Source organism: Dysidea avara, chromosome 4, assembly GCF_963678975.1.
Source record: "Dysidea avara chromosome 4, odDysAvar1.4, whole genome shotgun sequence".
NCBI classification, from domain to species: domain Eukaryota; kingdom Metazoa; phylum Porifera; class Demospongiae; order Dictyoceratida; family Dysideidae; genus Dysidea; species Dysidea avara.
In genome coordinates this window covers 44,810,098-44,836,545 of record NC_089275.1, presented here as the reverse complement: position 1 = coordinate 44,836,545, position 26,448 = coordinate 44,810,098, and the positions used below count along the sequence as shown (strand labels likewise).

General features: G+C 37.8%; 1 protein-coding gene across 1 annotated transcript; it reads left to right on the top strand.

Moving 5' to 3' along the window:
* The first annotated feature begins 1,822 nt into the window (after nucleotides 1–1,822).
* On the top strand, nucleotides 1,823–26,099 carry LOC136252762 (fringe glycosyltransferase-like). The gene is made up of 6 exons (XM_066045329.1): nucleotides 1,823–1,948; nucleotides 3,535–3,591; nucleotides 6,100–6,142; nucleotides 6,201–6,281; nucleotides 6,338–6,464; nucleotides 26,018–26,099. The coding sequence occupies exons 2-6, from the start codon at nucleotides 3,567–3,569 to the stop codon at nucleotides 26,042–26,044; spliced, it is 303 nt and encodes a 100-aa protein (XP_065901401.1). The 5' UTR covers nucleotides 1,823–1,948; nucleotides 3,535–3,566; the 3' UTR covers nucleotides 26,045–26,099.
* The last annotated feature ends 349 nt before the right edge of the window (nucleotides 26,100–26,448 follow it).

Here is a 26,448-nt window from a genome sequence, read left to right as displayed (position 1 = left end):
ACCCACAATCGATCTTTATCTTTCTTGGGGTACGGTTGTTTAGCAGCTGGAAGTGCCACCGATAACTTGTACAGCAATGGTAAGCTGCAAGCTTCAATTTGAGAAAGCATTCCGTTCCGTAGTTTAGTCCATCATTCCGTTCCGTTCCGTTCCGTTCCGTAGAATAGACCCCACCTTAAAACAACTTCTAAATATTTCAAAGACAGGTTATCTGTTTTAATAACAACCTGGTTTCAAGTCATAAACAAAAATATGGTGAGTAAAAAAAAGAATAAATAAATAATTATACAACCAAGTACTAAGAATAATACGAAACGCGGTTAAAATTACGTCATAAATAAATAAATAATAATTAATGAGAAAACTACGAGGCCTAGAGACATAAACTAACCGGGGATCGATTCGCCTGTGAACGAAGGCGCAAACGTATAATCGTTGCGCCCGTTCGTGCTGATGACTTGACCATACGTGTAATTCTATATAACGCCCAGTACCACACCCTTACTTAATTACAGATTGCGCGACGGAGAGGATTAGGGAATGTCCGTGAAGTGACTTCAGGAGAGCGAGAGGCCACTTTACAAAAAAAGATTACAAGTAAGTTTTCATGTTTGTAACGTCTCAAGTCTCCATGCCAGCTGCCAGTCACATAAAATATTTAATTAATTAACTATACAAGAAAACATTAAAACACATGCCACACTCTTTACAATACAGTTACATATAAAATACAATAAACAATCTTGTCTTGTGCAGCTGACATGGCGAACTTCCTTTGCGTTTGTGTCAGGCAATTCAATACATGCTCAATCTTTTGTGCCTTCACCTGGCTTAGCTACTAGGTTCTGGCTGGCTTGGCTGTCTTCCTTTATCTGGTTCATCTGACTTGCAGACTCCTGCAGTATTGTGTAACTATCTCCTGCAAGTTGTGTATACATAATTATAGTGTGTCACCCATCACTGTGCCATTGCTACACCACTGATTAACCTTATTTAGCTCTAGTTGATGTTGATACTTTACTGTATATTGGCTAATAATTTTTATCTGTTGATGTTGCCTATAATGTATTGCTGCATACAATACTGCAATAATGCATAGTTCTCTCCTGTACGTTTTGTATACATAATTACATATACTGTGTACACATCACTGTGCCATTACCACACCAATGATGTACTGGCACTTAGCTACTGGTGGCCTTTAGTTACGATGCCACTATTGTGTTGTATCTGTCACTACTGTGACATATTGAGTTGATTTGGGGATCGTGCCTTCACCACCTAATAGCCTCACTAGGGGGCTGTCACGTTGGTGTATGTACTTGGTTGTATGTGACGCGGTCCTAGATAAATAATAATATTAATAATAAAGTATTTAGATAGTTAATCATAACTAGCTACTTTTACAGCACCAGATTTATTTATATATTTCAAGTTATTTAGCTATCTAATTTGTCAAAATGATAGGGTGGCACCAAAAGGCACAGATGCAAGATTACAGAATTAAATAGCTATGTACAAAAATAGTGTGGTGGTGTTGAGGGTCAGATGGTAGCATATTCACAAAGAAAAAAAAATTAATTGGCTGTTGTGAAAAACCCTGAGTATATGCCACAATAGAAAAATCACCTTTTCACCTCGTATAGGCTATAGTCTGTTTTCTGATATCACAACAGATCACCCCATCAGTTTGAATGCTCTATCTATCACAACAGATCACCCCATCAGTTTGAATGCTCTATCTATCACAACAGATCACCCCATCAGTTTGAATGCTCTATCTATCACAACAGATCACCCCATCAGTTTGAATGCTCTATCTATCACAACAGATCACCCCATCAGTTTGAATGCTCTATCTATCACAACAGATCACCCCATCAGTTTGAATGCTCTATCTATCACAACAGATCACCCCATCAGTTTGAATGCTCTATCTACACCCTAGGTATTCAAGTTTTAGTTTGTTTTATAATTATGTGTAAATTGCATTGTATCTATTGTTGTTTGCATTTTCATTTTCTGAGCATGAATGGGACATAGAAAACCAAGGGTATAGTTTATTACAATGGATTACTTTCTGGAATAATTATAGCATAGCAGACCAGTTATTATTGACCAAGTTACCCTGAAATGCAACTCGATGCAGACTAACTTAATATTATTATTATTTATCATTATTGCCATCAATTAGTGCTATGCAGTCTAGTGGGCAGAGGGAAAATCCCCACAGAGTATTCATGATTACTCCCCTAGGCTATTATCACCTAGCAACCTATTATTAGTACAACCATGCAAATAGTAATACAGCAGCCTTTAGGATTCATCACCTACACCAAACTTCATAATGGTTATAAGCCACATAATTCATTTAGGCTGTCTGAACAATGGAGGTGCCCAGATAATAGAGGTTGCTGGAAAATAGAGGTCTGGATAAGAGAGTAGCTACTGTACTACTGTATTTAAACAACTACGGCCAAGCTGTAAAGATGTCTACAGCCCTATAAGAAGGCAGGGTGAAAAAGTTGTGAAATTGAAGATGGCAGTCAAGAAATGGCTACAATGATGTTACTGCAATGATGTTTAATGATGATAGAGTGATTGTCAAAAATAATTGGCATTAAGATCATTGCAGATATTTCTTGGCTGTCACCTTCATTTCACCACTTTTAAACTTGCTTTTCAGTTTTGAGAGCTGCACACTTTAACACTGTGATTTTTTTTGTTTAGATATCACTTCTGTTTGCTATTGTAAAGCCCCAAGGCTGGTTGGCCGCGGGGCGTGCACCTGGTTACTGTAATTGTTTTGGTTTTGTGTGTCTGTGTCCTTCTACCCATGCATGTGAATAAAAGTTTTGCATTAAAAGTAGCCTGCAGCTATCTGAGAAGTGAAGGCTGTACAGTGCCTTATTAACCTTCTACGTAGGTAAGCGTTTGCTGTCAAATGGCCAACTATTTGTGACAAGTTGAATACTTTATGAATGCCTTTCATAATGGACGATATAAATGTAAAACTTCTTTTTGTGACAGTTCAAGGTGTCGATTTGCGATAATGTAATACAGCTGTGTTGATTAGCTAGCTATCACACTAATTGCCTGTATTTTCTGTAGCTAATTGCAGACACTTCCACTGTATAACAGGTGGAATATAGCTGAAAATGAAGCGCTATGGCCATTTGTGTCTGGATCTCCAAAAAGGGGTCTTATAACCTTTTCCCAAACTTTCAAGTACTAATCACAACTCCTCTTGTGTTTAACCAAATGCCTTAAAATTATTACACTTACAATAGTGGTAGGCTAGGAGAATACTGTGATGGTATTGTGAAGCTGGTTTCTGGTCTACATATTGTCATGAAAAAATGCAACTGAAGCCTCCATGCTCTCTAATATATGGTACTGCTTAAAAGTATTATTGCTGTTCAGGTGATGATGCCCCTTGTTAAAGTACCATCCCCACCAGCTTGTAAAATTCTTTAATTTTTCCTTATATACTTGGATATGATACATTCTTGACTGTTACATTTCAACTTACAGTTGTTAGTGAAAAATCTGCTGTTGGGACTGCAATGGCTGAAGTAATGAAAGAAACAGGTAAATATTGAGACACGATTCTATTACGTATAATACCATGTAGTGCATATAGCTGTCTACATGACAAAGCTTATTGTTTGCAAGTAGATGGGTATATAAGCTACATTAAAAATGGATCCCATGCAGTATATAATATTACATAGCAAGTATTGTGTACAAGTAACTTTATAGTTACAGTGAAACCTCATTAATAGGGCCACCTTTTGGACCCAGGCCCTGTTAGTGCAGTGGTCTTATTAGTGAAAACCTCATTAATCCGGTCATAAACAAAGTGGCCTTATTATCAAGGTTTTCAACAAATCAACACCTGGCTATAGTTGCTGTAACAGCTATATACATATACTACAGGTTTCATCATAATGCATGCACAGAAAGAATTATTCGTTACTTGAAGCATAAAGCTTTTGGCAGGTACTCAGGAGCAACAACTTTTGCAGTGATACATTGACTGTCTGTTCAGCTGGCCTCTCTATTAAAGGAATGTTGTGTTGGTTTTACCTGCATTATGTGGCCACTGGCCTTATTAATATGAGCATAGATTATTGATAATCTATAATATGAGGTGGCCCTATTAATAAAAATTGAATAGTATGGAAGACACATCTGGACATTCTGGGCCTGGCTACTATAACAAAGTGGCCTTGTTAATGAAGTGGCCACTAAGTGAGGTTTCACTGTATCACTATAATATTATTGTGGTCAATGACTATGCATTCACCCAGCTATAGTTGGTTTAAGTATAGTACCAATTTTATGCTATAATTGCACATTACACAGTAAAAACAAACTAGTGAACGTCACTACTAAATGTAGTGAACGTCACTACTAATGTCTGCCACAATACTCACTATTTTTGTGTAGTGACGTTCACTACTAATTTTGTAGTGAACGTCACTACATTGACCACCAAGTAGTGACGTTCACTACAAAAAGTAGTGAACGTCACTACTTAAAAGTAGTGAACGTCACTACTAAAAGTAGTGAGTATTGTGGCAGAGCAATTCACTACTAAATTTTTACAGTGTATAAGCTGCAAGTATATTATGAAATTCTATATATTTCTCATTGTTTTTATCCCAGTATATAGCACTGAATTTTGAATTAGAAATCATCACTTGCATGTTCTAAGCTTATGGAGTTCATACAAAATAGTGTAGGACACCAATAATTCATCAAAATGGTGTGTTCATTTCATCTCATTTATGTCATCTATACTAACCACCTACAGAAGAGCTCATGCATGAAGCTGTATTCAGTAATTTAATTTATGGAATCATAATAATTTACTAGATTTGACAACCACTTTATGTTTGTAACTCTGCCTGTTAATGTATATGTAAATAAAGCTATAGTAGGCATTGATATCTGCACTGTAATGGAATAAAAGAAGTGAATAAACAGGGCAAAGCACAAAAACTTGTCCATGCTCTTACATTGCTTTGTCTAATATAATACTACTCAATAACTGAATGCATCATGTTTGTCGTCTTGTGAATTGCTTTATAATAATTTCATTCCCTAAAATTAAATTGCACAAGTGTATGGTGTAATGGGAAAAGGGGGTGTTTTCAAAAATAAAGATTATTTCAACAAAATAATTATGGATTTTTCATGAAAGTCCTCAGGGGTGCATGTGGGCTGAGGCACCCCCTCCAAACTTTTTTTTATGTGCTATAGGTAGTAGCTACATGCAACACAGGTGCAGTTGCATGTAAAGCATACATGGGCAATGAAAAGATGGAAAGAGCAAGAAGAGAAGAGCTAATCTCTTCTAGGAATCAATAAGAGGTATCAAAGGGGTAAAAACTGCTAATAAAAGCTGCTAAACAATAAAAGCTGCTAAACATCGAAGAACAATCAACTACTCTAATAGAACATCCATCATCCAAATTCTTTAAGCCTTCTCCTAGACTCCTTGAACTTCAGCTTTGAGCTCAAACCATACTGTGCAACATTTATGCTGTGCCCTTACATAAAACCTAGTTTAATATCATTGCTAAACAATGATTTCACTTAACTCACTATGCTTATAGATTCAGTAAATATTATTATTGTCAAATCTGATCTCAGAAAGTAATCATGCAAAATTTTCCTGTGAGGGCATGCCCCAAGACCCCCTAGATAAAGCATGCTCCTCATGCTGAGTGTGCTTCTCACACTGCACTACTAACCAGTTGCCAGCCCCTTCAGCATCCCCCTTAAGAAATCCTCCACTTCCTGTATACTCGTATCTCTTTGAAATAACTCTTTGAGTACACAAGTGGATATTGACCAACACTATGCATTAGTAAAAGTTGCCGGTTCATGGCAAACACCATGAGATAAATCTTGCATTACTATGTGTACCTAAACATTGTGACTGAAAGTCATTCGTGTGTGCATCAAGAGACGTACGGGTAACTAAAGCATAACGAAATGATGTTTTTAAAAATGTGTGGACATCAGAAGTTTTCTAACATCATATTATGTCATAAAGGACATTTCTTGTGTATTACTTCTATTATGCAGGTTTAATGTTAGCATTAACAAATTGTGATAAGCACCATACACAGTAAGTCATGTTGTATTTATACAGTAACTATCGATGTAAGTATCTACTTGGTATTCAGAATGGGTCTCTGTTGTAAAACTGGAGCGGAATTTGGTGCTTATTACAAAACTTTAGAGAAGTACAAGAGTGAAATGAAAAGGTAAGAGTATAGCCTGTGTTTCTACTCTTGTCACTGTGTCTCTGCTCTCTCTTTAGTTTTCAATGTTTCTGTCACTTTGATGATGACATGTATGTCAATGTACCAGAATTGAGTAATCTCTTGCAACAATATGATCCAGGGAAACCATATTATATTGGATCATCAGACGATCCTAAATATATTGTGAGTACATTATTGTGTGTCTGTAGTTAGGTACCTGCAGAAAATGCCAGAATGGGAGTAAATAGCAGTAAATGGAATAATGAAGTGATTAATTAAAATCTAATCCAAAACAGCCAAGCTGTAAAAAAAGGGTGCGGCCCTCAGAAAGGCTATGGTGAAAAAAGATGTGAAATCCAAGGTGGCGGCCAAGAAATGGCTGTGATGGTAGGTTAATGGTAAAAATTTTAATAATGACAATTCAGGTAAATTTTGTGAAGCGGCACAAAAATTCACCTGAATTGTCGTTATTAAAATTTTTACCATTAACCTACCATCACAGCCATTTCTTGGCCGCCACCTTGGATTTCACATCTTTTTTCACCATAGCCTTTCTGAGGGCCGCACACTTTTTTTACAGCTCGGCTGTTTTGGATTAGATTTCATTTCTTTTTGTATTTGTATACCCCAAAGCCGGCCTATGGCCAGCTTTGGGACTTTTTTAACCTATGTTTTTTTTCTTTACTACAGGAAGAAGAAAAGATGAAGTAGATGTACTTTAAATATTTTATCAGTAAATGTACAAATTATATATATAATACATATGGGACCGGATTTGCGAAAAGGGGCCTTCCACACACATCCAATTTGCCAACTTTGACAATTGATAACTTCAGATTGGAAAGAGCTATTGCCTTGAAATTTGGGCAGTGGTGATTTCTTTGCAGCTGAACTCTCCACATGATGATTTCTTTGTAGCTGAACTCTCTACAAGGTAATTTCTTCTAGCTGATCTCTCTACAGGGAGATTTGTTTGTAGCTGAACTATCTACAAGGTAACTTCTTCTAGCTGATCTCTCTACAGAGTGATTTGTTCGTAGCTGAATTCTGTACAGGTGATTTGTTTGCAGCTGAGCTCTTTACAAAATGGTTTCTTTGTAGCTGATCTCTCTACAAAGTAACTTCTTCTAACTGATCTTTCTACAGGGTGGTTTGTAGCTGAACTATCTACAATGTAATTTCTTCTAGCTGATCTCTCTACAGGGTGATTTGTTTGTAGCTGAATTCTGTACAGGTGATTTGTTTGCAGCTGAGCTCTTTACAGAATGGTTTCTTTGTAGCTGAACTCTCTACAAAGTAACTTCTTCTTTCTACAGGGTGATTTGTTTGTAGCTGAACTATCTACAAGGTAATTTTTTTCTAGCTGATCTCTCTACAGGGTGATTTGTTTGTAGCTGAATTCTGTACAGGTGATTTGTTTGCAGCTGAGCTCTTTACAGAATGGTTTCTTTGTAGCTGAACTCTCTAAAAGGTAACTTCTTCTAACTGATCTTTCTACAGGGCAATTTGTTTGTGGCAGAATTTTATACAGGGTGATTTCTTTGCAGCTGAACTCTCTACATGGTGGTTTCTTTGTAGCTGAACTCTCTACAAAGTAATTTCTTCTAGCTGATCTCTCTACAGGGTGATTTGTTTGTAGCTGAATTCTGTACAGGTGATTTGTTTGCAGCTGAGCTCTTTACAGAATAGTTTCTTTGTAGCTGAACTCTCTACAAGGTAACTTTTCTAGGGTGATTTGTTTGTAGCTTCACTCTCTACAAGGTAACTTCTTCTAGCTGATCTCTCTACAGGGAGATTTGTTTGTAGCTGAACTCTCTACAGGTGATTTGTTTGAAGCTGAACTTTCTAAATGATGGTTTCTTTGTAGCTGAACTCTCTACAAGTTAACTTCTTCTAGCTGATCTCTCTACAGGGTGATTTGTTTGCAGCTGAGCTCTTTACAGAATGGTTTCTTTGTAACTGAACTTTCTACAAGGTGACTTCTTCTAGCTGATTTTTCAATAGGGTGATTTGTTTGTAGCTTCACTCTCTACAAGGTAATTTCTTCTAGCTGATCTCTCTACAGGGTGATTTGTTTGTAGCTGAATTCTGTACAGGTGATTTGTTTGCAGCTGAGCTCTTTACAGAATGGTTTCTTTGTAGCTGAACTCTCTAAAAGGTAACTTCTTCTAACTGATCTTTCTACAGGGCAATTTGTTTGTGGCAGAATTTTATACAGGGTGATTTCTTTGCAGCTGAACTCTCTACATGGTGGTTTCTTTGTAGCTGAACTCTCTACAAGGTAACTTCTTCTAGCTGATCTCTCTACAGCGTGATTTGTTTGTAGCTGAACGATCTACAAGGTAACTTCTTCTAGCTGATCTCTCTACAGGGTGGTTTTTTTGTAGCTGAACTCTCTAAAAGGTAACTTCATCTAAGTGATCTTTCTACAGGGCAATTTGTTTGTGGCTGTATTTTCTACAGGGTGATTTCTTTGCAGCTGAACTCTCTACATGGTGGTTTCTTTGTAGCTGCACTCTCTACAAAGTAATTTCTTCTAGCTGATCTCTCTACAGGGTGATTTGTTTGTAGCTGAATTCTGTACAGGTGATTTGTTTGCAGCTGAGCTCTTTACAGAATGGTTTCTTTGTAGCTGAACTCTCTAAAAGGTAACTTCTTCTAACTGATCTTTCTACAGGGCAATTTGTTCGTGGCAGAATTTTATACAGGGTGATTTCTTTGCAGCTGAACTCTCTACATGGTGGTTTCTTTGTAGCTGAACTCTCTACAAGGTAACTTCTTCTAGCTGATCTCTCTACAGGGTGATTTGTTTGTAGCTGAACTCTCTACAAGTTAACTTCTTCTAGCTGATCTCTCTACATGGTGATTTGTTTGTAGCTGAATTCTATATAGGTGATTTGTTTGCAGCTGAGCGCTCTTTAAATAATGGTTTCTTTGTAGCTGAACTCTCTCAAGGTAACTACTTCTAGCTGATGTCTTTACAGGGTCACTAGTTTGTAGCTGAATTCTCTACATGGTGGTTTCTTTGTAACTGAACTCTCTACAAGGTAACTTTTTCTAGCTCATCTTTCTACAGGGTGATTTATTTGTAGCTGAATTCTTTACAGGTGATTTGTTTGCAGCTGAGCCCTTTAAAGAATGGTTTCTTTGTAGCTGAACTATCTACAAAGTAACTTCTTCTAGCTGATGTCTCTACAAGGTCACTAGTTTGTAGCTGAGCTCTCTACATGGTGGTTTTTTTTGTAACTGAACTCTCTACAAGGTGACCTCTTCTAGCTGATCTTTCTACAGGGTGATTTGTTTGAAGCTGAACTCTCTACAAGGTAACTTCTTCTAGCTGATCTCTCTACAGGGAGATTTGTTTGTAGCTGAACTCTCTACATGATGGTTTCTTTGTAGCTGAACTATCAACAAGGTAACTTCTTCTATATAGCTGATCTCTCTACAGGGTGATTTGTTTGTAGCTGAATTCTGTACAGGTGATTTGTTTGCAGCTGAGCTCTCTACAGAATGGTTTCTATGTAGCTGAACTCTTTACAAGGTAACTTCTTCTAGCTGATGTCTCTACAGGGTCACTAGTTTGTAAATGAATTCTCTACATGGTGGTTTCTTTGTAACTGAACTCTCTACGAGGTAACTTCTTCTAGCTGATCTTTCTATAGGGTGACTTGTTTGTAAACGAATTCTCTACATGGTGGTTTCTTTGTAGCTGAACTCTCTACATTGTGGTTTCTTTGTAGCTGAACTCTACAAGGTGATTTCTTCTAGCTGAATTATCTCTTTCTATAGTTGCATGAATTCCCTACAAGGTAACTTCTTCTAGCTGATCTCTCTACAGGGTGAATTGTTTGTGGTTGATCTCTCTACAGGGTGACTTGTTTGTAGCTGATCTCTATACAGGTTACTTGTTTCTAGCTGATCTCTTGAATTCTCTTCGGGTGACTGCTCTATTAGGATGACTGCTCTATTAGGATGACTGCTCTATTAGAGTATCTCGATCTCGCACTTGCTACACTAAGTTGGATTTCGTGTTATAACTCCGTGGTTTTAAGTCTGATTCTTCTACACCATTGAAGAGCCTTTCTAAGATGATAACTCCATCTGTACAGCGATTTTCAAAGCATTACCCCAAGCGGTTTACCTGGTAGGCGTGGCGAGCAGTCGTTTTTTATTAGCTAATCTCGATTGCGTAATTGTTACACACTGTTGGTTTTTTCGTTGTATCTTCCTGGTTTTTAGCTCGATTTCTTTCAAACCACAAAAGGTTTGAGGTTCAATAGTTAACCTATTCTAGGGTCCGCAACGTGAAAAATGAAGCTGCAAGAAACAAATCCCCGACTATCGTAGTATGTTACCCTTAGTGCCCCATCACTAATACCACCCTTGGTTTGGAACTGAGTTCCCTTGTTGGAGAGACACGCGGATTTTAATATCTCACATGATTGATCTTTATTTCGTGCGCTCCAAAGAAGACGTCCAGAGCTCCCAGATTCTGAGTGTGATATCAAGTGTTGTTGGCCTACCAAACCATGCATAGAAGTGAGTAAAACTTTGCCTGTGTTTTCCACGGAGGCTAAATTTCTGCGGATGGGTCGAGACAATTTTTCGTTCGACGTGCTCTACCAACCAAGAGAAGAGAAGCCAATCCTATCACATAAGATGGTAATGAAGTTGGATGTATAAGCATTCTACACACCAAGTTTGAAAGAGCTGCGACCTTTGTAACCATCTGGCTGGCAGAGATGAAATTTTCAGTGCAATGATTTTCAATGATTTTGGTGGGTTGCCTTCTTCCTACTGTTACAAACTGTCTTCCATAGGAGCTTTAAATCAGGGGAAAATCCAGAAGAACGTCTGAGGTTTCTAAGAAGTGGTCAAATCCTTGACTTTTGAAATTAAAAGGTCATTGGAAGCTACTACTCTAATAGAACATTCAGTATTCTATTAGAACAACCATGTAGTTACTACATTTACCATCTGCTTTAGGTTGTGTCAATTGAAGATTGGACATTTAAATCTTGATATTTTAACCTTGTGGTGATGCAAGCAATGCAGTGTCCAGGATGCTGGAGAGTCTAATAGTATTTGAAATCCATTCATTTGTTATGAAGTAATCATTTTACATCAGCTGGAGCACTTTATTGCAGGACCAGCTCATTAACCTCACATTTTACATACCTGGTTTTCTATACGAAAATTAACAACAATAATAATGAATCTTGTGCAACTGCCTAAACTAATAACAACTCAGTAATGCAGGTATAGCCATAATACTCTAATGCCGCTGTGTATATGGCCTATGAGTTTGTGAAATTATTGATTCGTGAAATTATTGATTCGTGACTAAGGTAGAGGTAAAGCTCCACAGTTTTATCTGTCAATGTGTTCTATTAGAGTAGTTTATTACTTTATAGGTATGGTAGACCAATAGATTACACATGTTTTTGCAGTGACCTTTTATCATGTTTTGCACAGGTAGTGAAAATAGGGCAGGGAACCACAGGCCATGGTCCCCCAGTTTTGGTGGTCAATTCTTGCAGCAAAAGATCAACATGCTCTTAATCATTCTAATAGAGCAATCACAAACTGTTAGTAGCTGCTTAATTTTTAAAATGACACCCAAAGTACTGTCTCAGAGCCCTGGGGCATGCATCCAGATGGAATCTGCATCTGTATGGGCTAATTAAAGAACTTTTTGCATTCAATTGCAAGTAGGCTTGAGTCAAATATGCTTAAAATTTTGCCCAAAATGCTTTCAGAAATTTCCCTAAATTTTCACCTATTATGCTCATCAGATGTTCCCATTATGCTTGCATTATGCTCTTAGGTTAGCAACAATTCTGACAATTATCTTTGAACATTTTAATCAGTGAATGCTCTATTAGAGTATTTAACTAAAAGTAACTGTTCTATTAGAGAGTATCAATCTACAATGCATTTGAGTGCTCAGCTTGCAGCATCCATGTACTGACTACTCTATTGGAGAGTATCAATCTATTTTCATGGAATTAAGCTCCATAGCTTGAAATTTTCACCTAATATGCTAGCATTGTGCTGGCATAGTACTCCAGCCTATTATGCTTTTTATTATGCTAGCATATTTGGCACAGGCCTAATTGCAAGTACTTTGTAAGGAGATGTGCATAGTTGAATAGTTCCTTGAACACATTAGTGAATTTTATTGTCCAAAGAATACATTTATCCTGTTGCATTGATTTCTGCTTGTCACAGGCCCACATGTATTGGACTGCTCTGTGTAACAACACCCGTTCAAAATAACAAACTTATCTTGAAAATACTCATCAATCTGCAATGTTATCTGCTTTATAAAGCCAAATTTCTGTTCATCTAGATCTATTAATTTTGCATCTCTGCCTATGCATTGTTTCCCTTACCATATCAATGATTGGTCGTTCCATTGATTGTTGAGTGCAGTTGTATGAAGCTGTCATCGAAGTTAATAAATGCATGGCTAGAGCAGACTAAAACGTAGCATTACAAATCATTTGGGGTATCAATTCAGCCAACTAGTTTGTAAAGAAATAATTGGCTATAAGCTTGTGCAATATTTTGAGTATTGATGGATGAGAAACTGATGATTGAGTTTATGTGACCTTATTTAAGCATATGGTCATGCACATGTATGATTTGGTTACTGTAAACTACATGTGTGTGTATATAATGTAATAGACTAATCACACAATTGTTCTTGAAGTGACCTACAACATCCGGGTAGGTTAATGTACAAGTATGTGGTACACCTCACTATATAGCTTAATAGGATGTGGGAAATGTATGCAGGAGCTGGAATAAGAAATGAAAGACCTGGCAGTTTGTCTACTTATTGAGCACAATGCAACTAGTGAATGTAGATAATTATTATAGAGTTAATTATGAAGGAGTCATTGCAGTGATAAACGTGCTTACTTATGCTCATAATTATAAATTTAGCATGTGCTTATTGTGCTACACTTGAAAGTTGTTAACACAACTTTATGGTAAAACAGTCTATTCCTCAGGGGCAGCAGAGAAGGGGGCTGCAACCCCTGTGAAAAAATTATGGGGGCTTAGCCCCCTGTAGCTGTGATGGAGAGCCCAGCTAAATAACATCAATAATTTAGATACTATAATAGAGCAGTCAAGATTGAAGTATATACTCTAATAGAGCAGTCACAGTATTCTTAGAGGAGCAGTGTAGCAAGCTACGTATATGTATGTAGTTATAAATAAGGAGATATAGTCTAGTTGGTGGAGGGCAACTATTGTCAGCAGGTAGTGACCTTTTTTGGTATTCAACTTACAGCTAGACCATGGCATCATCAATCTAGACCGGTACCCCAGCCCCTCCCCTCCCCTTAAATAATGTCTGCCCTTGCTATTCCTGTATTAAAATCATACTGCCAATCATTCCATGAACTATCATTAGATTGACAGCTATCATGGATGATTCAGCTTTGGTGACTGCTTTCCAAAGTAATGTGAGTGAGATGATGAGTGTGCAACCTAGAACACAGGGAAGTGCAACACTGTTGATCCTAGCATGAGATCAACTACATGGCAGGGGACTGGGATTCCATCCTAGAACACTTTTGTGCTTTAACACCTTGATTGAGAGTGTTAATGACAAAATGGAAATTGTTTTAAAGTATATACCACATTGTTTCAAATGAAACTATAACTAGATGCACTCCTACAATTATAGCGTTTGGATAAAAATGTAACTACACATGTCAACAATTAGTGAAAACTAGCAGCGATTCTATCATCATGTACATTGCAGGATGTCTGGGATGCCATCCCTGGAGGACTACTTTACTTGTACATAAAACACCCAACCACACTGCATGAGGATGTCAAAGTGCACAATATGCACCTCAAACATTGCAAATTATACATAATTATGTTCTTCAGTATGATTTAAACTATAGCCTTTTCCCTAAACATTGAAGAAGTTGCTAGCTAGCTAGGTTATGCAGGATTATTGACATACCGATACACAAGGTTTTTGATCTGTATCTATATTCTATACAATAATATTATAATGACTGTGCAACTTTTATTAACTAAACAACTTGTCTACAGCTGTTCAATTGACACAACCAATAGTAGATGGCAAATGTAGTGACTATACATGGTTGTTCTAATAGAGTGAATGTTTTATTAGAGTAGTAGCTTGCAATGGCCTTTTAACTTTACAAGTCAAGGATTTGACCACTTCTTAGAAGCCTCAGATGTTCTTCTGGATCTTCCCCTGATTTAAAGGTCCTAGGAAGACAGTTTGTAACAGTAGGAAGGAGGCAACCCACCAAAATCATTGAAAATCATTGCACTGAAAATTTCGTCTCTGCCAGCCAGATGGTTACAAAGGTCGCAGCTCTTTCAAACTTGGTGTGTAAAATACTTATATATCCAACTTCATTACCATCTTATGTGATAGGATTGGCTTCTCTTCTCTTGGCTGGTAGAGCACGTCGAACGAAAATTGTCTCGACCCATCCGCAGAAAGTCAGCCTCCGTGGAAAACACAGGCCAAGTTTTACTCACTCCTATGCATGGTTTGGTAGGCCAACAACACTTGATATCACACTCAGAATCTGGGAGCTCTGGACGTCTTCTTTGGAGCGCACGAAATAAAGATCAATCACGTGAGATATTAAAATCCGCGTGTCTCTCCAACAAGGGAACTCAGTTCCAAACCAAGGGTGGTATTAGTGATGGGGCACTAAGGGTAACATACTACGATAGTCGGGGATTTGTTTCTTGCTACTTCATTTTTCACGTTGCGGACTCTACCTATTCACCCACCGATTTTCAGCTTCTTCCCATACGCGGTTTACCCTGTAGGCGTGACAACATATTGGTGTTATTTTTCGTGAATAATCGCTCATAACTCTTTGCCTGTTTATCATATTCCAGCCAAAGTTGGTACCGAGATGCGCCTTTATATCCCCCTTCTGTGTGCCAAATTTCAAGGCAATCGGATATGGCGTGCGAGTTTTATAGCAGTTTCTGTAAGTGTGCGACAAGAAAAAGAAAAATAAGAAGAAAAAAAAACGAAGAAACTGAGCCAATTTTTGAAGTCGCATATCTCGGGAACGCGCGAAGCGATTTCGCTCAAATTTGGAATGTGGAGTGCTGCAGTTGGGGGCATGTCCACAGCAAAAATCGTCTTGTTTCATCAAGGAAGCACAGAGCTACGGAGGTGCGAAAATTGCGTTTTCTTTCTTCCTGTCAATATACTCACGGGTGTTACGCGCCGGCTTCTTGGGCCGCACGACACACTACCGTGTGTCTTGATTCATACATTTTACTTATATAAAAGTCTTTTGGAGAGCACTGATACTCTAATAAAGCATTCACTACCCTAATTAAGTTTATAGTCGCTCAAATGTACTGTAAGTAAGGTGAATTCTCTACTAGAGTATCTTAATATTTGCACTCAATAACAATTGCATCTACAACAGCAGAAGTAAACATGTAATTAGCTGTATCATAGCAGGAAACTTTAGGGAATAATTTCAGGTGCATGAAGAAAAATAAGACTTGCTAAAAAGAACAAGGAGACTTAAAAGCATATTCTGTGGGTCCCTATCTGTAGTATCGGCCTACCATACAGTGTACATGTACTTCTGTGCAGGGCCGCCCAGAGAAATTAAGGGGCCCAGGGTAAAGAGTTAAAGTGGGGCCCTTCACCCAAGTTGTAAGGTGAAGACCAAAACAAACAAAAAAAAAGGTCATAACCTGCTGGCAATGACAATAATTACCCAGTACCAACCACATCTCCTTATCTATAAGCTTGCTACACTGCTCCTCTGAAGAATACTGTGACTGCTCTATTAGAGTATTTAGATCTGACTGCTCTATTAGAGTATATCGATCTTTTAAACAGGTATTCAGGGGGCCCTTCATGGGGCCTCCTGGGGCCCCTTTCAGGCTGGGGCCCGGGGCAAAATGCCCCAGTTGCCCTCCCCTGTGGGCGGCCCTGCTTTTGTGTTTCATAAATTTGTTAGCATACTGTCACAAGTGCTGCAATTAAAAAACTGCAAGAAGCAAACATTGTAAGTGAATATATATTGTTTATGGCTGCTGCGTGACTTCCTCTTCTGTCTACAGCCTCTATTGAATAAGAATTATCAGCTTTGTTCTGGTGCAGCTTACTGCATTAGTCACCCACTAATGATGGAGTTGAAACAGTTTTTCAAGTATGTGTGTTCTCACATTGTACATACATATTATGTACCACTTAGCGTAGGCATTCAAAAAAGCACTGCTTGGAGTATAACTTGCATATTGGCAAGGCAGTATCTACATAGGAAGGTGGTTTGCTCATAGCTTTGATGTCCATTCAGCTCAAAGATACGAAACATTATATTCAACAGCACAAAGCTTTATATTGTGGGTACACCTCAGGCATAAAATACTAGGTATTGACAACCAGCTACTATGCAATAAATCAGCATTCTTGGAATTTGAAAACAAATTGGACAGACAGGTCAGACTATGAGTTATTCAAGAGACATAATGCAATATTAGTAGCTATCAAGATAATGTGCCAAAATATTATGAAGGTATCGCCCATCGCTAGTCTCAGTAGCTGACACATTGATGTCAGTGGTGGGTAGAAATATGAATCCACACATCGTATAAATGATTATTTTAGTAATCATCCATCATACATAGAATACAGTTCATGAATAATCAACTACTCAAAACTTAGCAACTACATGCACTGAGCTGGCTAAACATCTAAAATTAACTCCCACAATGTTTTTTTTGTACAAGATGTTGCATCATACTTACCAAGATAACAGCATATATAACACATTGTGCTTATTACAGTGTATCTTGGTATCATTTTTGCACATTGATATCAGTAAAAAGAATTGAATTTCTTGATAGTATTGAAATATTTCCCACTCCTAATTGAGACCACAGAGTAACAGAATGAAGAGTGCTACGTTGGTAACTTATAGTCTTAAGTACTTTTCTTAATGTATATGGTACAAAATGGTAAAATTGAAAACTCGCTCCCACAATTGTAAGTTTACTAACATGGTACTGTATGTTGAACCATAATGACATAAATAATGTTCTGAGAGCAATTAGTCCACATCAATCATTAGATACTAGTATCTCTTTGGAGTGGGTATTCAAAGGTGCATACCGCTCAAGGTTTAACTAATATATCTCCCAAGCAATATTTTTGATACCCAACCACTGCAAAGATATGGTATATGCTTTGATCTGATAGGACTATAAGTTACTAACCTACTATAGTACTACACTATCGTACTACAGTACTACACTATCATACTACTAGTTTTAACCCTCAGTATTGCTCAAACTACTCAAGGCTGGTTTTAGCAGATGTCTTTTCTAGGTGGTGTGGAGAGCTTGAATGCATTGTGAAGGGCCTAGCTTGGCAAGAATCAGTAGTTTACTGGTGGATGGCCTGATAATGTTGCATAGCCAGACATTTTTCAGCTGATTTTGCTACATATCAGCCACTAAGAAGGCAGCACAGCCCTGTAATTTTGTGTCTGGACTTCAATTGTGGTCTGCCTCCGCCACCCCCATCCTCCTCCCCTTTGTAAGCACTCATGATACTACTTCGATTGTTCAACTGCTCAGATTTTCTTTCTTATTTGGCAGGAAACTCTACAAGCAACTACAAAGTACTTGAAGTAGTCTGAAAGGTAAAAGATGGATACATCTCTTGTGTAAATTTCACATGTGTGCTCGCTATCCTTGGCAAGTTATGCTGACTTGAATTCTTTAAGCTGTTTATCTCAGAACTTCTAATGTGCAATTTGGATCGCTTTTCCAAATCCAGTCACATATGTAAAGATCGCTGTGACTCAACGTCAGTATTTTACTTACTGTAATACAGTAAGTTACTTTCTGTCCCAAAAGTGAAGGAAGTAGCTGAATAGTACAAAAACTTTAAAAAGCTCAATCCCATAATTGTAAGTTTATTAACACTTTGTGTTGAAACATATATATGTAACAATGTTTATGTCACTCTGCCTTTGCTATTAAAACCACAACACAATCGATCATCGGATAATAGCATATAAAGCAAGCAGTATGTCAGTTCTTTCACCTAATAGGTGAGCATGCTCCGAGGGATATACCACAACTGCTCAGGATTTGCTGATATGTACACATCATATACATCACCAAATTCCTTACACCTGTGATACATTTAACTATTACATATTGCACAGTTACAGTAGGTGTGTGCACGTATATCATATCAACTCATTCCTGGCAATCATCAGGCTTCTTTGATGTCCTTTGCTATCTCTCTCTTTACTCTACACACTCTAACTATCTTATTACAGTGGAACCTCAGTTATCTGAACCCTTTGGGACCAGGGATGGTCCATAAGTCTGAAAAGTTTATATCTCTGAAACTGTGTATAAATAACCTTAAAAGAGCATTTTAAAATATTATCAACTACCCTAATAGAACAGTCACTACTCTAATAGAGCAGTCATTTCCATAGTTCGGTTAATTGAGAATCCGGATAACTGAGGTTCCACTGTATTATGGTTGCAATTCCCAAGATCAATTGTAAAAAAGATTTTGGCAGTACTGTAACAGTATACAGTGGAAGTTCTTTGAAAATTAGACAATTAGTTAGTAGGTTAATAAGTTTCCTATACTGCTTAATACTGGACACTTGCTTGATGCTTAACTATTGTGTGTTTAATAGATTCTGAGCCATTAATGGTGAAAGTGTATTCATACATGCCTATCATTTATTTATTGATATAATTATTCATGGGAGTACTGAGATGCATTATAATCTGTGCTATTAGCTCAGAGGTCTGCAAAGAGCATATAGTTGGGGGATGCCATTACAGTACATTATGTGAATAGCCACGATAATTTACATGCAATATTAGAAAACGTGCTAAAGTATTGGTTGCAATCTCAAGGCACATGGATGTATGAATTATTTTAACACGCCCTCAGTAATGGTTGGTAAAGACTGAAGTAACAGTGAAGGATGGATGATTGCTAACTTTGTAAACGAAAGCTATATTTTATATGTGAGTGCTGTAAGTAAAGCCACCAAGAAGTTTCAGGTCAAATGCATGATTCACCCTATGAGCCAGATTTAGCCACAAGACTAGTTACACAGGATATAAGGTACTTAACCATATGTGACCAAAACCGTTCCAAATCACACATCAGGCAAAACCAAACTAACACCACCAGTGGATAGCTACACTATTGTACTACTAGTTTTGACTCTCAGTACTACTCAAACTACTTGAGGCTGGTTTTAACAGGCATCTTTTCTGGGTGGTGTGGAGAGCTTGAATGGCAGTTTCAGGCCTTGTGAAGGACCTGGCTTGGCAAGCACTGGTGGATAGCCTGATATACAAGGCCGGAGGAGACGGTCCGGTTGGTCAGGCCTGAGCCGGACCAATAATCTGGAGTTGAACCAACTAGCTGACCAACTCGAACTACATTACTCTCATGCAATCTTTGGACGATCACATCTACATGTAGCTACGTACATTTTACAGGTGCTATTGAAAATGCATGATACGAGTAGTTACCTAGTTTCTCAGCCTAACTAAAGCACAGAACTACACGTATAGTACCTCCAAATACCTTACAGTACAGCATAGCATTCGTATCGTTTTGTACAGAAATGATTGTGGGTTCTACGTACAGTATCACGTGTGCTGACAGTTGGCATTTATCACGTGTAAGGCAGGTGCCTTCTTTGATTCTAAACCAGTACACTTATATCACAATTCAATCTTCATAAAATATTCATCAGCATTCCTTGGCTTGTCTCTCTTGGCTTCTTTTACTGGGCGAAGGGCTGGCAGTGACAAAAAACTCATTCCGCGGCAAGAAGCTGTACACCCATACATTACATGGTGGCCATCTGGATGAGATGTTGAATAGAAATCACTCCTCTTCAACTACCCACTCGTCCTGTCGAGATACCGAGCAAACTCTCAGTCTCACCCACATCGCGCCATTTTCGAATACTGATTGGTCTCGTGACTGTCCACCAGTATATTTACGTGATGATCCGTTCACTTCATACAAACCAGTATAGTAGTATACTGTATTTTTGTAGCTGTGTAGCTTTTTATTGTAGCTGTGTGAATTCACTGTATAGTAATTATATCCTAGCTAAGGCCCCTATTTGGTGATTACTAGTTTCTCATCCACCGCCCGCATCCATTTTAGGCTACCGCATGGTAAGCCATTATTTACTCTGTGCATGCCATGCTCAGAAGAACATGTGATACCAAACCGTCACTCAGTGTATGTTGTTTCCTTGGCAAATTACTGCAGTGGATTCTATTTTCGACTGTTTTTCTAGCTGCTATAGCTTGATATAGCACGATTGCAACTAAAAACCAATGTTAATTTGTGGGAGGAAAGAAGACAAGGTCTGTACATCAGTGTATTAATATTATAATGGCCTAATGGTAATGCCCTCCTGCCCGCATCATAATAATTAGAAAGACTGGATGAGAAACTAATAATCACCAAATAGGGGCCTAAAGGGGGCCATGCTACATGGGTTCCCTGTGAAATTTTGGGGGAAAGCTGCAAGTTGCTAGCTAGCTTTACTTTAAAATTTAGCATCAATTTTAAATTTTAAGGCATTTTCAAGCCTTTAAATTGCAAAAATTCTGCAGCTCCTGGGGGGGTTGCACCCCTAGACCCCCCTTGAACTTCTAATTGATAGTTATAACTAAATGGACCTATACAGCAAGTTTCATGCTGTGTCCCCTGTATGTCAGGTCTACAATTATACATAGTATAGAAAGTCTGAAGAACAACAGATAGGCTTGAGCATATTTATATAGCTAGCTAGCAGTGAAATATCACTAAAATTGCATATCTGAGTGTCTAATTTTCAAAAATTTCCTGTGGGGGCATGCCCTCAGACCCCCCTAGAATGCTCGTGCTTCGCACTTCGCAGATGCAACAGCTCCTCTCTCATTGGCATGTATATAGTAGCAATTTCAACATTATAGTCAATGGCCTGACCAACTCAATTTTCCCTCCTCCGGCCCTGCACTCAGATTACTTACCTCATCCACGGCTGTTTCTACTGTAGGCTCGGAAAAAGCGACTGGTTTTCTTACAATTATACTAGCCATGGCAACTATGTGTCCTCACGTGACTAAATAATCGCGCTCGTTAAATCACTGCACGTGAATAACACATAGCGATTGGACAAATCCGATTTTGAGCATATGTCATATTGTGCTTAAAGGCGTGGAGTATATTAGAAAACAAGGTGGAGTATATGAGATTTATTACCCACCCAAAACAGCCTAAATAGAGTCTAACTGCAAAATATACAAAACTTACGTCCCTCAAAATTTTTATTTGTGTTCAGTAGATTGTTTGGAAATCATTACATAAGGACAATATTCTGGCAGCACTGGAATCTCAATCCAACCACATTTGTATACTGTAAAACCTGCTAATGTATTATTGTGTGTAGCCGCACATTCTCAGCATAGCTGTTAATGTGTTCATGTGCGTGTATCAGTTTGAGTGTAATGTACATGTGTGGCTATGACATGTGTGCACAATGTTCCTTACAGGTGCATGTGTGTGCATGTGTGTGTCCTGTGTGAGTGCTTGCGTGCATGCGTGTGTGTGCAGTGTGTGTGTGTGTGTGTGTGTGTGTGTGTGTGTGTGTGTGTGTGTGTGTGTGTGTGTGTGTGTGTGTGTGTGCATGTGTGTGTGTGTGTGTGTGTGTGTGTGTGTGTGTGTGTGTGTGTTGGTGTGTGTGTGTGTGTGCAGTGTGTGTGTGTGTGTGTGTGTGTGTGTGTGTGTGTGTTGGTGTGTGTGTATGCGTGCGCGCATGCGCGCGTGTGTGTGTGTGTGTGTGTGTGTGTGTGTGTGTGTGTGTGTGTGTGTGTGTGTGTGTGTGTGTGTGTGTGTGTACCTTTTTGCTCACTAATAGGATGGGTTGAGCAATACCATTGCAGATGTGCCTAATATAAAACATTTTATATGTTTTGGCTCAATTTCAGTGGTATTGCTCAAACCACACAATGTACTATATCTCTGGCAGAAAATGGATAACACAACCATTGAAGTTTGTGACCCATTGACCCAGCAGAACTTTTGTACATGTACCAAACCTCCCTTTTACTGTATGTTCACCTTCCACTATATATTATCACCATAATTATGATGTAATCTCATCTGCGAAAGGCGTCTTATAGCCTTTCCAAATTTCCAAGTTTGACGTGTTGTAATTCATCATGTGTTTAACCTATTGTCTTAAAATTACATCCAGAAATATAGCTATGTTAGGAGTGTAAAGTAACCAAATTTCAGGCTGGTACCATTTTCACAAGGCATGTTATGGATTGCCAAGTACAATACGAAAGGCTATAAACCCCTTTTCACAGATCCGGTCACATTAGCCTTTATTGAGCACAACATTCCTTAGTGTGCAACATTCCTTGGTATGCTAACACACTGTTTACTAGATCTAATGTAAACTATACTGTATTGTATAGTACTACAGTTAACACAATAGCATTGTATCTAGAATGACTAGATGAAGAGGGTGGCACACATTATAATTAGAGTGCTGTGTCTATCTAATGAAAATCCGATTGAATAGTTGTCTACGATATTGATAATAATGCTGCGGAATTTAACCTGCATGTATTCTGTGACATGTAATAGCACCTATTTTATGGATTTCGTAACATTGTCAATATAACATTACATGGATAGTGAATGCTATTATATTTAATTTAATGTAGAGTGACAGATGTGTACAAAATTAGTGATTAAAAGATTACATCATGCTGTGCATTCATAAGGATTTGCATGGTTTTGTGGTTGAAAAGTTAGCTGACTGAGTTTCCACATTTGGAAATTGTTTGTGGTATGAAGCATGCTAACTGTTCAGAGTTTCCACATTTGGAAACTGCTAATATATGAGTCAGGGCTGTAGCCAGACTTTTATCTGCCTGGGTAGGTTCTTTTAGAAGAAAAGTGGACCTTTTTGAGGCCCTTTTTATATATATGGATTACATTATGGTGTGCAAAACTAGGGGTCTGTAGGCATGCCCCCCCCCCCAGGAAATATTTTGTAAATAGACACTAAAAGGTTAAATTTAGTTGCATTTCAGTCAATAAAAATAACAATTTTTAGGTAAGATCAAGACCAGCTATTTGGATGATATCTGGGAAATATCTCTACTGCTACTGTAATTATACCATCTGTGTCTATAATATATTGGAATGTCACAGTGAATGAGAATGGGAAAGATTGAGCGCTCTGTTGGATCGTGCATTGAAGCATGGATGCTATTTATGGGCTCTGCATGGAGGGGCTTCCCACCAAAATTTCTATATTATGAAAGTCCTAGTTTAGACAACAAATATGGTTTTGTAAATAAATTAAGTAGTTACATACAGATTTTAAAAGAAAATGTAATTGTGACTGTTCTATTAGAGTGATTGTTTTATTAGAGTGATTGTTCTATTAGGGTGGTTGACTGCTCTATTAGAGTATCTCGATCTTGCATTGAATGAGCCAGCTACTCGGAGCACTTATTTAGCTTCTTGTTAGTGGTATTTATTAAACTGGAGCTAATGGACTTTTGCTACTGAAAATTTGGACTTGTATACTAAAATTGTTGACCTTTTTACTAAAATTGTGGACCTTTTTACTGAAATTGTGGACCTGTTTCCCAGGAGAGCGGTTCTTCCGAACCCCCCCGGCTACGGGCCTGTGGGTTGGTGAGCTTTAATGTTATTTGTGGTTGTGTACACAGAATTTGCAACTTAGAACACTCGGGGTTCCTCAATCTTTGTAAACTGCATTTGTACAGATGAAGTGCACAAAGTAAAAACTTTTGGAAACTACCACTCTTCTTGCTGTGTAATAGGCTGGATTTCTATGCCAGCAACTTATAATTATGTCCATGCATGTCTAGACTACATGTTGCGGGGATCAAGTTACCACTGGGACTGGGATTTTTTCAGCATTGTTCACATTTCAGCTAAATGTTTCTGACTCCCCGGCTATATCCACAGGCTCATTCTCACAGGTCCCTAATGGGATAGCATTCACAGAATAGAATGAAAATAGATCGATACTCCCTAGTACAGCAATCAGTCTAACATCTCCTTGTTCTCTAATAGAACAGTCACTGTGTAGTGAAATACTCTAGCAGAGCATTTTTTTGTTGAAATATTCTGCTAACCAAGGAGCATAATGCAAGCATAATGGGAATGCTACAGAGTATAATAGGAAAAATTTGAGCATATTTAACTCAGGCCTACATGCTACTGAAACACCATAAAATAGCTAGCTATTCACAAACTTTGTAAAAAGCTAATCAAGTTAAACTATAGCTAGCTATTGTTTGCTTAATTAATTAACACTACATGCCCTAAAGTATCGAGTAGAGTTGCACCACTATATTTTAATAATAAGCAAAGAAAGAAGCCTGGTCAAATTTCCAATGACTGAAGAGGTTTTAACAGTGAAAATTTTATCCTTGAAAATTTTAGACCTCCACACATTACATATAGGATTGTTTGCATACCCACCAAAAAATTTTAATCACTCAACCTCGAAATTATTTCCCCTAAGGTTATACAGTAGGTGTTTGAAAGGGGTTTAGTTTTCTTGTACAACAGATTGAGATACTCTAATAGAGTATAACTGCTCCAAAAGATATCACATGCTTGGTGAGTTCCTCCTTGCAGCAGTAGCTACACAATGAAAATAGTTTTTAAAATCTGATCTTTGGGCAGTAGCTCCCAAAAATGGATGTCTTTTGTTGTTTAGCTGGCGAGGATATCTGTGAAAAGAAATTAGCAAGTGAGAACCCAACCTCCCACCTAAAATCTGTGGTACTGTTTATTAATGTCATTAACAGTACCCAGAACAGCTAATGTTACATATAATGTGGAAATTCTTACAATAGCTATACATTGTTTTGTTGCTGTTTTGGCAGATCATACCAGATCAAATGGCATACAGCTGTCAGCACCATCCAACAAATGTTATCCAACCTGAATTGGTCCATGTTAACCAGATGTAGAAATGAGCAGAGGGCTACAATGTTATTTAAGATCATAACCCACCAGATTGATATAAATGCTGACAATCTCCTTAATCCTAACCCTGACATCTACCACACCAGAGGCCACAGTAGAATATTTATGTTACCAATGACATGGATAAATTCTTACAAATACTCCTTTTTTTCCATCCACTATTAAAATTTGGAATTCGTTACCTCAACATATGATAGACTTAACAGAGATCGAACAAATCAAGCACATGCACAGCCTAGCTGGTCTAGAGACTGTTTGATTAAGCATGCATGATTGTAATTGTACTATTGTTTTGTTGTTTTTCTTTTGTGCACTACACTCTTTTTGAGATCTGCACAATATAACAAATAATAATAATTATAACATTTTCTGCCTGTGCTGTTACACTTCAAGTGAAATGTTACAAGTACTATTATTGAATAAATAAAGTGATCATTGACCGTAATAAGGAAAATCAGTCTTAATGTTACATTTAAACAACTCAAATATTTATGATCAAAATGGGGCATTCCAAACAGGCAGCTTTAGAACAAATTCTGTGATATTGTTTTACAGATGCACAAGTGCTTTAATGGTGACACGTATAGATTTTTATGTATTCATATCACATTAGGACTAATTTTTTCACATTTAATAGGTGAGTAAGATAGAGAAGATTCTGTGACTTGGAGTGGCAAATCAATATTTCATGAACATGATTCTAGCAATCAGAACCAAGGGTTTTATTTGTCTATCACTATGTGTAGTGTGTAGGTACGTATGTTATAGTATTAATGTGTTGTGCATATTACACATTTGCTTCATTGAATCACAAATGTGAGCTATCATCTACTACTTGCCATATATGTGATGACTTTACATACCTGCTACATAGATTGACAGAGAACAGTGTTTACCTGTGTACAGTGGTATAGGGAGAGTGAAAAGGTCTCTATATAGGACTAACTTCAAATCAATAACAGCTATCAGTAGTCCTAGCTGGTTCAAACCTTTAATACTGTACCTTATAGGCTTATACTGATGCAAACGAAACATGTATTGTGCTGTACTGTTATGGTTACTGATGAT

Excerpts from the sequence above, each read along its gene's own strand:
- LOC136252762 (XM_066045329.1), top strand. The coding sequence starts at position 3,567 with ATGGCTGAAGTAATGAAAGAAACAG. Across the intron at positions 3,592-6,099 it reads TGAAGTAATGAAAGAAACAG|GTTTAATGTTAGCATTAACA; the intron begins GTAAATATTGAG and ends TCTATTATGCAG. Across the intron at positions 6,282-6,337 it reads TACAAGAGTGAAATGAAAAG|TTTTCAATGTTTCTGTCACT; the intron begins GTAAGAGTATAG and ends CTCTCTCTTTAG.